This window comes from Mchenga conophoros, linkage group LG7 (assembly GCF_057382185.1).
Source record: "Mchenga conophoros isolate Kocher_MC1m ecotype Shallow Benthic linkage group LG7, M_conophoros_male_GT1.1, whole genome shotgun sequence".
Taxonomy (NCBI): Eukaryota; Metazoa; Chordata; class Actinopteri; order Cichliformes; family Cichlidae; genus Mchenga; species Mchenga conophoros.
In genome coordinates this window covers 8690036-8707529 of record NC_140532.1, presented here as the reverse complement: position 1 = coordinate 8707529, position 17494 = coordinate 8690036, and the positions used below count along the sequence as shown (strand labels likewise).

Below are 17494 nucleotides of genomic sequence, written 5' to 3'. Positions count from 1 at the left end.
TGTGGCTGAGAGAAGGCCACCTTCTGAGCATCATAATGATTCTGCTCTCCAATGCATCACTTGGCTGCTATGGTCTGATAGTCTAATAAACCCTGTCTGTAGTGATTAAGGGGCCCTTCATGCTGCTAAATCCAAACTAAAATGAATTGAATTCAACTCCACTGTACTGACCCGATTGCTCCTTTCTTTTCTCCATTACAGCTTGCAAGGATGAACTATATGAACAAGAATGTAATAGACACCATGCTCATAAAGTCTGCGAGAAATGGCCATAACTCTGACCCTAACAAGTCAGGTGGAAAATACTTTTAAGCTCAGGCATGCTCCACTGACTCATCATCAAGGTGATTACCATTTCGTTAGGATCAACTCCAAATTATTGGCAGTAAAAGTCCAGAAGTTTAATAAATTCCACAATTGGAGCAGTAAACAGCTAAGCATAATACACTTAATATCTTGGTCTGACCAGGCTACACTGAACATTTGTCAATGCTAATGTTAAAGGACAGCAACATACACTATATTGACAAAAGTACTCACTCACTCATACAGATCATTGATCATTCAGGTGTTCCAATCGCTTCCATGTCAACAGGTGAATAAACTCAATCACCTAGGGATGAAAACAGCTTCTACAAACATTTTTGAAAGAATTGGACCCTCTCAAGAGCTCAGTAAATTCCAGCGTGGTACGGTGATAGGATGGCACCTCTGCAACAAGTCCAGTTATGAAGTTTCCTCACTTTCGGTAACAACCGCAACTCAGTCACCTAAAAGCACAGAGCAGGGTCAGAAGATGCAAATGGGCTTTGTGTTCAGAGGTCGACAACTTTCTGCAGAGTCAGTTGCTACAAACTTCCAAACTTCATGTGGCCTTCAGCTGAGCTCAAGATGAGTGTGTGGAGAGCTTCATGAAATGGGTTTCAGTGACCGAGCAGCTGCATCCAAGCCTTGCATCACCAGGTGATGTAAGGCTTGGATCCATTGGATCCACTGATGCAAAGCACACCACCACTGGATCTAGAGCAGTGGTGGTGTGTTCTCTGGAGTGTCACACTTTTCAGCCTGGCAATCTGATCGTCTGGGTTTGTGGGTGCCAGGAGAACGGTACATGTCTGACTGCATTGTGCCAAGTGTAAAGTTTGGTGGAGGGGGAGCATGGTGTGGGGTTATATTTTAAGAGATGGGCTCGGCCCCTTAGTTCCAGTGAAAGGAACTCTTGATGCTTAGCACACCAAGACATTTTGGACAATTTCATGCTCCCAACTTTGTGGGAAGGTTTCGGGGATGACCCCTTCATGTTCCAACATGACTGCTCACCGGTGCACAAAGCAAAGTCCATAAAGACATGGATGAGTGAGTCTGGCTTCAACACAACAGAACACCTTTGGGATGAATTAGAGCAGAGACTGTGAGCCGGGCCTTCACATCCAAACCTCACAAACACTCTTCTGGAAGAATTGTCAAAAGATTCCCATAAACACACCAAATCCTTGTGGAAAGCCTTCCCATAAGAGTTGAAGCTCTCATAGCTGGAAAGGTTGAGCTGGCATCGTATTAAACCCTATGGATTAACAATGAGATGTCACTTAAGATTATATGCATGTGAAGGCAGACGAGCAAATACTTTTGCCAATAAAGTGCATCTTCCCTTCTGATTGATCAAACCTTTACAAACACCATGTATAAACAGCATCCTTGTTAGTCTCTCCCATAAGCACAATTTTAAGAGTCAAAATTAGAAAATGACAAAGCACATAACAAAGTAAAGGACTGACAGGTTGAGTCATCCAAGGTTTGAGTTATTCTCAAAGATCTTCTCAAATAAGGTTTCAGCCCTGTCACAAGAGCTATTATTAGAATTTTTTTTTTTTTTTAGCAGGCTAGGTTTCTGCTTCAGTGAATTTAATGCAAACCATTTTCAATTTTCCTTAAAAATCCCCCACAAAGAGACAGATGTCTGTCTCTGCTGGGTGTTGCGGATCATTCAGGGTAACCAAAAGAATGTCTCTTCTGGGAAAAGGTTTGTGTCTAGTGGCATTTTTTAAAGATATCAGAAGGCACTGTATGAGTTTGATCGGATCTTGGCCCCTGAGCTCAGAGAAGGATTTAACTTTCGTAACTAGAAGACTAAATAAGTTCAGGTGGGAAACTTGTGTCTCTGTAGCCTATAAGAACATGATTTTGGTCCTTTTTTTTTTTTTACAATTTAAAAGACACAACTTACAGTTCCTGCTATCTTTGATGCTCTTTATGTTGAATTAGTCAGTGACAGGCTCGCCTTTATACACAGAAACTTGCACATTCATCTCAAACAGCAGAGTTGCTTCAGTGCAACTACTGAATGCAACACTTTTGAACTCAGTGGAGTTCAGTCTGCTACTATTAAACTTCCTGTGAGAGTGTCAGAGCAGATAGAGAGCTGCTCCTTTGAAAACTGATTAGACAGATGCTGTCCTCTACTGGTAGGAAGCATTAGCTACAGTTATGAAACGATCCAGAATGTAAATGAAGCACTTTAACACGTCAGCCGAGATTTCTTCCAGTAGAACAGGAAGCTGCCTGCTGCTGCAATGAGCATGATTGAGTCAGCAGTGGAATTTAAATTCATATTTAAGCAGAGCAGCCTTACACAAAGGGATTTTCCCCCCATTAATTTATTGTATGGAGGTACAACAGTGAAATGAACTCATGATCATGTGCATAAACCGATGCAGAGCAAAAAAATTAGAGGGTCTTCAAAACAGCTGAGGTGTGGCTATGAAAAACACGTATACACATATTATATATATAGTGCATGACGTGTGTCACAGTACTCTGCGTATGAGTTGGCTCCACTTCAAGCTATTCAACTCGGGAATGAAAGTGAGCCTCTTTAGAAAGTCAGAAAATCACACGCCATTGTTGGTAGCCATCCACCAGTTTCAGTGCAGCAGCCGGAGTAGCTCCTGACGCCAGCTTTTATAATCCTTCTCATTCAGATCTGAAGCCCACAGTGAAGCTATCAGATTAGCGCTGCTGGCTAATACACACTATGTCAATGAATGAAAACCATGCGCTGCCTTCTGTGCTGCCATGCCTGACTGAATAAGATATGATTCAGTGAAAGTAGGAGGGAAGCTGTTGTTTCACCACAGCCCTGACTCCCTGAGAAGGTTTTCTAAATACAGCAGATATCATTTTCAAAGCAGACCTGCTGACTTATAAAACACACAGAGAGGTATTGTATGCGCAAAGCCAGACAAACCGAGTGACTCTAAATACATGCGGCAGCTGTGATGAGCTGTCTGCCTCCACCTCTGGAGGTGAGAGGTGGTGGTGTCTCTCAGCTGTACAGTCGCCTCATTAAACCCTCAGACCTCTCGGCTGACTGAGACAGTGGGAGAAAAAGAGTAAAGTGACAGGGGTTGCATGTGAATGTCAGTAGGAGAGTGTAGTGAATATACATGTCTACGTACAAATGTAAACACTAGAGGACTTCCATTTTTGGCCACTTTTTATTTCTGTGTACTTTTTAGACCACAAAAAATTTGAGAGCCAACTAAAACTTCATATGAAAAACATATGGACCGGATCATACAGCTTAAACCAGTGGTTACCAATATGGATCAGACACACATACACAAGCGCCCGCCAGAATTGCAGATCTGATTGCACTTTTCTTCATTCATAATTCCATCAATTTTGACCTCTCCAACACTACTGCCTGAAATGCAGCCCCAAAACATGGCAGAGGCTCGATGATGTTTTACAGATGGCTGTAAACACTCACTGTTGTACTACTCTCCTGAGTTTCTCAGTACATACTGATGACAATGTGAAGCCAAAATGTAAAATTGTTTAGATTCTTTAACAAAAGAGATCTGTTACCAGTGATTTTCAGCCCAGTTCCTTGTGAATGGCATAAGAATGGCATCTTTACATCTTTTCTGATAAGGCTTTGCTAGTAGATCGATCAACCAAAGATTCAGATGCATCTCTCAGATCCTGTATCATTTCTTAAGGACATGACATTCAGGTGCTGTTCTTCTGCTGTAGATAGATTTTAGCCCTTCCACTTCTTCTTTTGTCCTCCACTTGTCCAATTTCCTTTAATTCTTTAAGAACGCACTGCACACCATGCCAAAATATGCCAAGTTTGTTTTTGTCATTCTTTATAGATTCAACTAAAGGAATGGGAACAAATTATGAGTTTTTGTCACAGGCTAGAATAGAATAATCCTTTAATTCATTTTTTGTCACAGACTGCTAGTAATAAATATACAGTTTAAGTTGTCTGTTATATACAGACACATCACTGTTTTTTCCTGTGATTTTGGTGCCTTTTTTATGCTTGAATGATTCATAGGTCAGTGTTACGTACCCTAAACGGTAGAAAAAAAATAAAACATCCTCTGAAAGGCCAGATACAAGGACTGTACTGAAAATGAGTGAAAAAGGAGCCAATATTCAAAAACTTTGAAAGACATTGAGAAAGCCTGGAGAAGTATTGCTCAGGGCCTCTTTAGAAGATATAGAAGAAAGTCCTTCTCCTTGGAAGCAAAATATAAAGAAATGAGGGATTATTTAGAAGCTTTGCGCAATAATGTTCATTCAATCAACAGAATATTTTCTTGTATTATTAGGTTTTGTATCCTAATATACTTGCAGTTAGGCAATATTTGTAATTCATAACTTTTACTTTTACTGAGGATTTTGCAGCGTGTTGCTGATTCAGTAAAAGACCAAAAAGGAAAAAAAAAAAAAAAATCTCACACAGGCACAACATTTTTCTCTTACGAAGCAAAATCACCTCAGCCTGATTACATTACTTTCACTGCGGTTGTCACAAGATAAAGAAGCTCCACTAGGTGGCCAGCGGTGTAAGGTGTAAAACATAAATACCCACAAATTAAGATTTATTTATACAGCCATGCTTTTAAAACCAATTTTCAGAATTCAGTGTAAAATAAACAATGAACATAATGTCAAGTAATATGTCATATAAACAAAACAAACAAGGAAAACAACCGTCAGAGCAAATATGCCCCAAAATCAGCTTCGTCTTTGTATTTTTACCATTTTTGTGTCCACGTTATTTCATCAAAAGAGATGATTCATTGCTGAAATCTTGCACACAAAGACAACTTTCTATTGTTCCCATAATGAATGTGTGCATGCATACATTTTACATACTCGCACTTAATTCCTTTCTCAGCATATTTCACCCCCCCCCCCCCCTCTCTCTCTCTCAGCACTCAGACACACTCATCCTGAATAATCATAAGAATTTGATGTTTATCTCAGCCAGTATGAAATGCAGCCTCACACAGCATCATATGGTCGCATTGCCACATCGATCCATCACTAAAATCTGTGCTGTCACAGATTCTGCAAAAATGCTAAAACTGGCATCATAACCAGTCACATCCTGACATTAGAATAACTGAACGGCGGGCGAACTGGTGTCACGGTTCTTAAAAACTCTGATCACATCATGACTCGAATGACATTTAGGGAAAATCACTTGACAAAAACCTTCTTTCAGTCACGTCTTTCACACAAAGACACGGCTTCTATCTGCACCTCACAAACACATGCTGCAGCACAGTCCCAGTGCAGTCCCATGCAGCGTGTCCACGCTAAGGAGAATTACATTGACCTAATTCACTTAACTGGACCAGTTAGATATTTGGTCATTGGCTGGCTGAGCTCGGGTTTGATCCTCTGAGCTGAGCTCCAGCAGCTTCTAGCCTCAATAAAATCATCCTCCGCCTCTGACAGAACTCATCTCTTGGTGAGTTATTAATACCAACGGAGCAGACAGGATGTTATGCACTGATTCTTCAAGCTTCTCATCAACAAAGCAACATGAGAGCAGAAGAAGGTCGCCTTCTCTCCCTCTGCTCCATCTGTCCCCCAATACTGTACTTTACATCATTAAGAGGACTGGCAGCACTTGGACAGCCAAGTCAGAAAACTTGACAACATCAGAAAATGACCCAAAGTGTAGATTTTAGAGAGATTAAAAGCTAACTGAACAACCATTAAGCTTTTTTGTGCTGCAACACTGCTGTGGCTGTATTTTCTATTTTGTTTAGTTTTTTTATATAAGCAGTTTTATATGGCCTTGCTTGGACAGTAGCTTTGAGATTTGTGCTTTGTGACCATCGACGCCTCCAAAGAGTGATTATTCAGTCTGAGCTTAGCAACCATAACCATGCCTGGAAAGCCTGTCAAGCTTTCCAATTTCTCCTACGTGCTGTGTTTGGATCAATATATCTTTTTTAGAGTCTTAAAAAAATTGCAATAAGACATCAGAAAAGACTCATGAAAATATTCAAATGTGTGTTTTTTTCTGCTCTGAAATAAACTGGAAAACATGCTTAAAAAGCTTAGCGCATACAACAATATCCTTAATAGCTTAACAGCCTGTTGCATTTGTTTGTGGAAAATGGATACCGCTACACAAAAACAAACATACTATTATAAAAGATTTTAGGGGTAAAATGAAGTATTTGTTACGCACTTCATTTATTCAAGGAAAGTCTAAATTCCAGTACACCCACCAAATCGAAGGTTTGCCTACCTCCCTGTCTGCACACAGCTGTAAAACCTGAAAATATCCCTTTTTGATAAATAAAGATATTTCAGAATCAGAATACTTTATTAATCCCGAAGGAAATATTTCCTCACAGTCTCAGCTTTTTGCATGTTTTTCTTTTTCAAGGATTAAAAAAAAAATTAAGGTTCATCTAAAAAACTACATTTTTACTAATACAAAGATTTTTAAGGCTAACGCTACTATATTTTACTTTATTTTGGTGTTATTTATTCCCCTATTATTCTTATGAAACAAAGAAGTCTTCATTCTAAGAAATGGGTCAATTGTTTGGTCTTCATCACACCATGTCTGAACTTGAGCAGTGCAAAATTCATGTTAACACAACACAGAAACTTCAATAAGTACCATTTTTATTTGCTGATAGGTTGTTTAGGCAGCATATAATCACTCCATCTATGCATACGCAGTTAACAGGTGCACATTTAAGCCTTCATGAATGTTCGCTCATCTCAACCATACATCTAAAAGAAGACCTTTGTGTCAAACTGAAGATGTGATGTTTAACGAATTCGAAGCAAAATTGCGATCAAATGAGCCCGCGTTCTTGTTGTAAACTGCAGATTTGAAACAGTCAACTTCACAAAGCAGATCATCAAATTTATGCAATCAGTAGGACGAACATATGTTTTTACTGCTGTCTGCAGAATCCCAGTTAACAGTTTCATTAAGGAACCGCGAGCTTGCTGGCCTGCCCCGTATAAGCTGTGGGCGAGTGCTGCACAGTGTGACGGAGGCTGACTGTGCTCCACTTAGATGTTAAAGGCCATGTTAACATTTTGAATTCATGTTGTTTTCCCTCAGAAGGAACACATATTGTGCTCACAAACCCAACTGCATAAAACATCCCGGGGTCTTCCACCTCCACACTTTTCTCCGCGAGCCAAAAATATATACTACATTTGGAGGGGATAAAATTAAATTTCAGAGAGACAAGCAGTGACAGCGTTGGTTTCTTTTCTTATATGGAGGAATCTTCAAGTAGGGAAAAGGGCATTTCTGATATTCTGCTTATTGGTATGTAAATTATATCAGGACTTGTTGTAGATTCAGCCTGAATCTGAATGAGAGAAAAAAGGCTCCCAAAACAGCTGATATTACCACTTGTCTTATTTGTCTCCAAGTTTATCGATTAAGTTTTAGTCATATAACTTTTCAGGGGCTTTTTCCCCCCAAAAAACTGAAAACAGCAGTGAAAATTAATGAGATTCCAAACATTACTGAACATTTTCAACATGCTGTCATTTTTTATTTCTACTAAATCAGAACAGCAGTCGCCTCAAGATGTAAGGTAAAGACTCTGCAGTAATACGGAAAACCCCAACAATCAAATGACCCCTTTGAGCAATGCACTTGTGACAGTGGGGAGAAAAAAACTCCCTTTTAACAGGAAACAAGCTCAGGGAGGCCATCTGTTGCGACTGATTTGGGGTGAGGGGAGAAAGATAACATCACAGGTATAGACATAAACACATTATTTTGCTTTTAAGGCTACGTCCACACTAGCCCGGATAGATTTGAAAACTGCCTTTTCTTCTGAAAACGCTCTGCGTCCACACTAGCGTTTTCAGTCATGTTCACAGAGTTGCGCGTCCACATTGAAACGGCCCAAAACGCTTACGTTCCAGTCCTGCGCATGCGCAAAAGCGTGTGAGAATTAAAGAATTTGAAGAAAAGATATCTGGAGCATGTACAAAGTGATATTAATCTTTTTTTAGGGCTGTCAAAATTGAAAGCAATCCACACAACTGCTGTATAATGCACTCCGCTATCTTTGTTTAATTGGTCACATGACTGGAAACAAGCTGCATGTCCAAATACATGCAACTCGTGGGGATAGGTTAATTGGATAATCCAAATTGCCACTAGGTGTGAATGTGCGAGTGAATGTGAGTGCGAATGGTTGTCTGTCTCTGTTGTTGGCCCTGTGACAGACTGGCGACCTGTCCAGGGTGTACCCCGCCTCTCGCCCCATGACAGCTGGGATAGGCTCCAGCGCCCCCCGTGACCCTGAAAAGGATAAGCGGAAGCGAATGGATGGATGGATGGATGGATGGACTGCATCACATGACTAAGTCTGCGTTTTCGAGTGTCCACACTGCGACGGGACAGCTCCGTTTTGAAATGAATGCGTTTTCGAGAACGTTTTCAAAACGCTGCGTTTTACCTTGAGGAAAACGCCATCTGAGTGTGGACGGGAGGCCAAAACGGAGAGAAAATGATGCGTTTTCAAACGAAAACGCATTAGTGTAGACGTAGCCTAAGAATGAAGAACCTGCCAGACATCGTCTGTAAAATAAATAAATAAATAAATAAATGAATGAATAATAACAACAAGAGGGAACAGAGTCCATTTTGCCAAGTGTCTTTTCTCACATCTCCACCACACTCTTCTCTTAAAACTCCACCTTTGTCTTTCTCACTTTGTCACACACACATACACACACTTATTCACACTTCTCTCCACTCCATACTGTTCTAACACCTCTGCGGTTGTGATCTTCATGGCACTTCTATAAATCTGCCTCACTGAGTCGAGCAGCCGTTTGCACCTCACTCACGCTCGCTCCGGATGAGGTGATGAACATGGAGGAGAGCTCTACATCAAAATCATTAGGTGCAAACGGGCACAAGCAACATCTAATGTACAAACGAGCAGTTTAAGCTCAACAACAACACACTAATTGTCATAACAGCCCTCGTTTCGTGTCACGCCAACAGCGAACCAGCGTGGACTCACTCGTTTTCTTATAACATCCGTGACTCTCCAGCTATGACACGACACAGTGTCATCAGTGAAAAGGCCCTTTGTTTTAAGCTTTTGGTTTTTTAGGGGGGTGGAGGGTGGAATTAGGAGAGAGCGGAAGATGACACAAAGCATTTGAACCCACGCAGTGACTGACCTAACCACTCAGCTATCCGTTCAGCCAGGAAGTTCCAGAGTATTGCTTAAAAAATGTAGAAATTGTTATGCTTTGTTGGTATTTTGTGGTGCAGTTTGTTGCTTTGATGGTGAGATTTATTTACAGCACATTCATTTACAAGACAGAGGGGTGAGAATTTTGAAGCAGTTAAACACACACACAAACATAGACGGGGAATAAATAACAACTCCCCTGAGATCTGCACTTGAAATTGTTTCTTTGTTGGCAATCCAGCTATCACGCTTAAATAATTTCTGTATAAAAGAAAGCAGTTTGACTGATTGACACATGATGTTTATGGACACTTTTAGAAAGTGATACGTCCTAAATGACAGCTCACACCTGCGTGGTGCAATGCACACAAAAAAAATTTGCCAACACAGATATTTTTTGGGGGAAACAAATATGCATGTTTGTTCCAGTAAAATCTGCATGACTGGCTTCCCTCGTCCCATCGATTTAAATGAGAGCACAGTGAAAACATGTCTGAATGCCGTAGTTCCTAAAAGACTGTGATGTAGGCACATGAAGGAGGTGACGGCAGAGTCACCTCAATGTGGAGGTCCATCAGGCCTCTCTGCCAGTGCAGTGATCCCTCTGGGACTGGAGCGGGGCTTTCTACAGTGTACCTGACTGGAAATAGCCTGTTAAAACGTGTAAGTGCGTGCATGTCTGCACGGTCGGGCAGACGTGATTGTGCACTCAGACGGGACATCCATATCTCTGATTTTTTTTTTTTTGGCTGTGTGTGGCCTCTGAGTCGAGCGGCTGGACTCCTTCTAGATGATTCCTCGGCGGGCCGTGAGTGTGTCAGCAACTGTCTTCCATAAATATACTCCGCTCTCCACTGGATGGAAGTCAAATACTAATATGACAGGGAGAGAAAGAGGGAGAGGGAGCGAAAAAATATATGTAGTGAAGGGGACAAGAAGCTGTGCACAAACAGCAGAGGGCTCAAGGACGTTCTCGGCAAAGACGACGTTCATCTGGAGAGCAGCGAGGTGGGAAGTTCAATACACGCATAGACTCATGTTTAAATGCATAAGTGAGGGAGGAAGAGAATAGACCTGTCTGTTAGAGGCACATTAGCATTTTAACCCCTCACACATCACAACACCACACTCCCACTCTGTCAGCAGCTCCAATTCAGTAATCAATCACGTTGATGCAACCCATGGAAACACAGGGACTGAGACAGAGCAGGCGAATCCTCTGTAAACATGCTCGGCAATGTCCAAAAATAAAATTAAAAAACTGCGTGATTTCAAGCTACACTGAGGCTTATTTCGCAGCTGGGAACGCAGCCCTTTTTAGCCACTTACTGGGGCTTAACTGAACCTCAGAGGGTGCGATGATAAGCATCTCCTCCACTTTTAACTTCTATCCAATGTTCTCTCTGCGCAGACACCCTGACTGCTCTTACACTGGCTGACAGAAGCAGGTCACTCAGTCAAGTCTGCTGCCAGAAATCCACTGGAACATCACAACAACCCTCCATCTTCAGAGGCTACAGTTTGGTTTTGATTTTGTTTTTTTAATCAAAGCACCCTCAAAGCTACCCTAAGCATGACCTGCACAATTATTGAGTATTTCATGAGCACCACATGTGCACATGCCAGTGAATTTTTAAAGGGGGTGATCAATATGAAAGCTTCATGGGAGTGCAGGTATCGTGGAATAACAGCACTGATCTGGGCTGGCATGCAGCAGTTGTTTGTGTGAAGCATGTCTGTCTGCTCAGACTGTACAGCAGCCAGCAAAGAGAAGAGAGAGAAGAAGAAGAAAAACATTTGATCCACAGCGAAGGCCTCGCGTCCTCGACCAAAAAAAAGGAGAAAACCGCAGGCTGTGGCATCAAGCCTAAACGGACACACCCCCTCCAGCCTGGAGGCATCGAACCAGCGATAAACAGACCGCGGCTGCTCCTGGCTGCGATGTAATCATTATAGTTGCTGATCCTGGTGGACTGAGCCCTTCATTACGGCTCGTAATTGTATTTCAGCAACAAAACAGGCCTGCAGCCTAGCAAAGGTCCGTGTTTACACTGGCTTCTCGCTTTAATGCAGACTGACAGATGACTGCACGAATGACATCTTAATCAAACCAGCAACACTCATTTACACAAACACGCCACACACGCACGCCTCTCCGCGGATCCGCGCTCCTGGCCCCTCTCCCGTCCAGCGCATATCTCACCTTGCTTGACACATTTGAAGCGGACCGGGTCTTTGCAGTGTTTGATCACGGCCAGCACGTCCCGGGTAGTGAGCCCGGCTACTGGCATGTCGTTGACCTCCAGCAGCAGTTCATCCTGGGCCAGTTTGCCGCTCTGGATCAGCCCCTTCCCTTGCTTCACCTCGCCGAAGTAGGGGAACTGGCCGTTCTCCGCGCCCCCCTTCAGCTCGAACCCCAGCTCGCCTTCTTTCCCCCGGGTTATCACCGCTTCGTGGACTTTGTTGGTCCAGTGGTTTTTCTTCTTGAGGCTCTTCGACATCGTTAGGGCGAGTTAATCACCGCGGGCTAGCCCCTGCAAAAGCCTCCTACCGTCTCATCTCTGCCTTTTGTGCGAGCGGCTGCAGCTTCACGGCGCTCGTGGCTCCATCATCACCGGTGCACGCTGGCGCAGTGTCCGCTCTGCGAGCCGCGCAGTCGGGCAGAGAGCTGCAGTACAGCACGGCAGCGGACTGAAATAATTATCACTCTGTCAGACACACAGACGTAAGAGACAGATCCTGGCGGATGACCCGGATGTGAAGCCTGAAGGAGGGGAGAGATGAATGGTTCTGGTTCGGCGTAAAGGGATGGAGAGGAGGGGAAATAGCACAGGAGGCGCTTCACTCTTACTACACTGCCAGGGGAGCTTCCTCGGGCTCACTGTAATCGCACACATGTAGGACGAAATATGGTACGCTGCGTGATAGCCTGTATAAACTTGCTCACGCGCAATTTACACGCAAGTGCGTTTGGGGAGTGTGAGAAACAGCAGGTTTCGCGCTGCAAAATTCATATATCTGTGGACTTTGCCAGAATATTCCCTTTCTAAAAAATATGCAACAAGCTTGTAAAGACTACCCAAAGGCTGCATTACCACGCGGGACAACACCAGGGACAGCAGGTTCACCGGGATGTGGTGATTTCGAGATTAATGGTTGTTTGTTAACACTAAGTACAAAATTTTGTATCTAAAAATTAGAGAGAATTAATAAAAGGCTTTATTTATATAAGACTTGGGGTAACAAAAGGATTTATTAATGCCGATTTTATTCTGCTAAATAAATATAATATCTACACAGTACGCGGGGAAACCTGCACAGAGGTGTGCCAAACTATGGTTAAACTAATACGCAGTTTAGAGTAAAACTGCTGTAGTTGGTCAGTAACCGCCTCCCTCACACATCCATACAGACACCCTCCCTCGTGCATCAATACCTGGTTCTGACATGCACGACTGTCCATTACATGAACATACATTCCTAAATATTGCGCTTCAAAAAGCGCTTTTCATCCCTCGTGGATTCATTGTTGGAATTTTGTAATTCATCCACACAGCACATAACAGGTTTATTGCATGGATGGTTGAGCAGAAACAAAAGTTTGTTTTTGTTTTTTTAATGTTTTTTTAATTTGTTTTTGTTTGTTTAAATGTTATAATGCGAAGAAAAAAGCGTCGCATCCTGACTTGTGTTTTGTTAAAAGTTCGCCATCTCTGTGTTGGTCACAGTTACATAACTATGATGACATAAATCCAAGTTCAACACAAAACGACAAATCCGTTTGTTGCCATTACTTTTTCATGACTTGCGTGACTTTCTGAAAGTGGGTGAAGTAAAGTTGCGTTCAATATTTAATGCATCAGTCAAGAGCTGCTGGTCTGAATCTACTGAGGAGGATGGTCCCTCTTACTGCCACTCTGGATGTGTGTGTGTGTGTGTGTGTGTGTGTGTGTGTGTATGTGTGTGTGTGTGTGTGTGTGTGTGTGTGTGTGTGTGTGTGTGTGTAATGTGAGCATTCTCCCTACAAAACAACATTACTGTACACAGAAAGCAGCCAGTGAATAAAACACAAGGAGCAGTGGACTCTATCTTTACATACTTGGGTTTCTTTTAGCATTCAGGTCATACAGATGTTCAGATGGCACTGACACTAATTCTAAGCAGATGATGGAGACTAGATTCATTTTCTCCATCGCAGTAGAGAAATATTACTGAATAATCCAGAAAACTGGCTGGATTAGTAGACTAGACACCCATGGGGGAAATGAATCCCAGTTTTGCTTTTGCTCTGCTCTACTGGTGGACGTCAGAATTGCAGCATCATGAGGCCTCTGGCCTGGACTGAAACTCTTCATTTTCACTCCAACACCAGCTCATTTATTGGGTCTGGTTGCACTAAATTATGAAACCAGCTCACGCTGCCTTCAAAGAGAATACAAATGTGGAGCAGTCTCTTGCTCTGGCGCTCTCTTTGTTACATAAGTTGTATATTTGTGCAGGCAGGATAAATCATACACTAAATTTTTCCCCTGTGCTCATATATCTATATCTGGATCAGAGTTTTTCACTATTTTGGACCTTCTCTTTGTGAACAGAAGTGCGATAGAAGAACAAAGAGAAAAGCCATCAGCTGTCGAAGCTTTGAACTCGAGCAGCTAAATTTGGAGTCACTTTCGGCGGCTCGTTGGCACTTCAAGATTTTTTTTTTTTTTTACTGACAGGATGCTAAAGTAGAGCAGGAGCTCTCTGTGTCTGTATGGCCACTCGAGAACAATGACACAGCTTCAGTGTTAGGAGGAGGTTGAAGAGGAGGAACACATACGCCTTTTTTTTTTCTTGAGTGTCACTTTGATGCTGATGTTTGCTCCGAATTGTCCAAATAACAGAAGAAAACAGTCGAATTAGCAGTGAATCTGCACCCTGAAGGCATCCATACAGGCCATCTCAGGCGGCCTGTAAACACGCTTGTAGCCGTGTTTATGCATGCTGGGCGGGGGAGGAAGAAGAAAGATACGGATATTACTTTATATCATCATTATAGACAGAAAGTAATGAGCATCCTAAAGCAGACTGCCAACAACAGAAGGCAAAAATACAATAACACGAGGCAGCCTGCGCACTCAGAGGGGGAATTTCAATAGAGCTTATATGGATTTAGTTCACCGCCTCCCTCATTGACTCTGCTTTGTGCATTTGCTATTCGGGGGAAAGAAAAAAAATGCACACTAAGTTGTTTTTATTGCTCAGCGAGGACAGAGGGGGAGAGGGGTCACCTTCACACAGGCACTCGCACACAGTCTCCTCCACTATTTATCACCTTTATTCAATCCACAGATTAAGGGAAAAGGGACCAGGGGTGTCTGCATGCATCTGCAAACATGAGACTGTAACAATATTTGGGACATGCATTTTACACTTTAAAAATTACACATGCACATGACACGATCGCATCTATGAGGAACCCACGGGTGTAGTGGAGCTAAAAATCTGTTTCACACATACTCACAGTCAAACGCAAGACACACACACACAGAATAAGTTAATTAGACTGAATGGCTTTAGGGAATTGGCAACTGAATCACATTTGCTTTTTCTTCGAGCTCACAATGAGATTTAATTATGAAGGGAAACTTGCGATGCCAGATTACACCTGTTAAAAAGAAAAAAAATCCAGACTGAATCCAAACCAAACCAGACAAAGGAGGCTGGAAATTCAGCAGGATTAAGATCATATTCGCTTCTGTGGATCTGTGGTGGTGTCAGTGTCGGCTCGGTGCAGAAATGTTACTCAAAAGCAGAGATTTGAAGCTGCACCAGTTATTTTAGATTAGGTGGTCCTGCAAAGAACCTCTCCTTGGCTTTAGTGGGCTTAATATTTTACATTAAATGCAAGTTTTTTCTTTACGAATCTCACACTGATACTTCCAAGTCTACCAAACTTTATATAAAATGTGCTGGTTATTGCACTCATCTGGTTTTTGATCCCTTTGTGGTCTGCTCCGGCACCCTGTTCCTTCCTTCTCTTTTTCCTTAAACACATACCTTGTTTTTGAGTAAGTTATTCACACCGTTTGATCTCCCCGGGAGGACTTTAGGGATTAGCTAAATGACCCTGCAATTAGCTTTTAAAATCACACAATGCCTCCCCAAAAATAGTTTCCTCTCAGCTAATGCCCTATCATTGTGCTTGAGTGGCGATGGCTTAGCTAAGTCTGCAAGATAGGAGACAGCCTTGGCACTGCTGCTGCTGCCACCCATTTGTGGGATGTTCCTTGCCATCATCTAGCTGTCTATTAAATATATAAATATGGAGAGAGACTGGAATGTGACAGTTGTTCTGATAATCCTTTCACTATCTCTAAACTAATTCCTTTGATCAGCTTGTGAATGCTGGAAATAATTTTGGGCTTCAGTTCTTGCTTTAAATTACCACAGCTTGATAGAAAATCACTTTCTCGCTCTAGTTCAAGATTAATTAGCCCTAATCACGGGGGCTTTCCAGTGGAGATTTTATATGAAGGCCCAATGCATCTTTGTCACAAGCAATCTTTGTTAATTATATCCAAACTGCTGATTAAATTTTTCCCCTTGTCTCCTTTATAACCATCAAGCAGGCATCAGTCTATTAGTTACATGCTGTTACTAACAGCGTACACTAGATGGGCTAGTTGTTGCTTTTATTTTCCTATGCTGAGCTGTTAATATTAGGATATATTATTTATGTAGCCGTTTCTTTAATGAAACAGACACATTTCTGACAGATTAACTACAATCACAGACTTACTGATCACTGTGCCAAAGATAGCCTAGTATATTTGTAATGGAAGCTGTTTTCTGTAGTATATTCTGTATGTTTTTAAGGCAATAAAAGCCATTAGTAATTTAATTAAATATTGTAGTTTTGTTTATGGATTATGAATGTGAAAAGGTTCAAGATTTGGAAATTAGAAATATCTATAAACTATATGCGCAGCACATCAGTTTCATGCTCCGTGTTGAAACTATGTTAAACTGCATCGTTCTTTTTAAAGAAATACATTTAAATATAAATTGTCCCCTTTTTATGGATTCTTAGTGATTTTGGGAGCATACACAGCTTAAAAATTCAAGGGAACACTCAATCACAGTATAATTTGCTCATATGCTATATTTATACATATATTCATATTTTATTCCCCCCCCCCCCCCCCTTTATTTTTTTATTCTAATTGTTATTATTATTATTATTTATTGCAACTGGAAACTGAATTTCCTGGAGGAATCCATCCATCTATCTATCTGTTCTGAGTCTTGGACTTTCTAGTTCAGTTTATTGTAATATTCTTTGTGATCCCTGGTTTGTTTAATGTTTATACTTACATTGTGTATTCTTTGATATATTTAGCTTTGTTCCTGGTTCACAGTTGTTTTAGAATTTGGTTTTTCCATCAGCCACATCCTGTCTGCATTTGGATAGTGACACAAAGTCAGTTAAACTTCAGTCTATCCAGTTGAGAAGAAACCACCGACAGGTACATTGCTGAAGCAAAAACAAGACAACCCTCAAAAAGGAAGTGGCTCAGCAGATGACGAGGTACTCATTTCTCTCTGCTTCAGGGGTATGGAGAGAAATGGGCCTCGAAAGGGTTGCAAATGTATAGGATATGATCCACAAGGGTAAACAAAGATTTACAAATGTGTACAATGATTTGTGTGTGCGTTAATCCACACGCTATACAAAGCAGTTTCTCCACGTAAAACTATTTTACAAATGCGTACATTCAAACCTGAATAAATACTGATCATTTACGCATAATTTATTACGTTCAGTTCACGAATCCGATCATTTTGACTTTCGAAAACCTTTCTGTGCGTACAAACGTCTAAAACTAAACGTAGCATCTCCCCCTCGCTTTAAAACCTTAAATACGTGTGCACGAATCGCCTGACACACACAGATCACGTGGGGTAAATTTATCGCTGCAAGCTTCACAAAG

General features: G+C 41.7%; 1 protein-coding gene across 1 annotated transcript in view; it reads right to left on the bottom strand.

The window, feature by feature from the left end:
- LOC146569524 (membrane-associated guanylate kinase, WW and PDZ domain-containing protein 2-like) overlaps positions 1-12389 on the bottom strand; it is an 85753-nt gene extending 73364 nt beyond the window's left edge. The window contains exon 1 of the mRNA XM_085281878.1: positions 11722-12389. Coding sequence (XP_085138004.1) covers positions 11722-12019 — 298 coding nt within the window. The 5' untranslated portion in view covers positions 12020-12389. The remainder of the gene's footprint in view (positions 1-11721) is intronic.
- Between the last annotated feature and the right edge of the window lie 5105 nt (positions 12390-17494).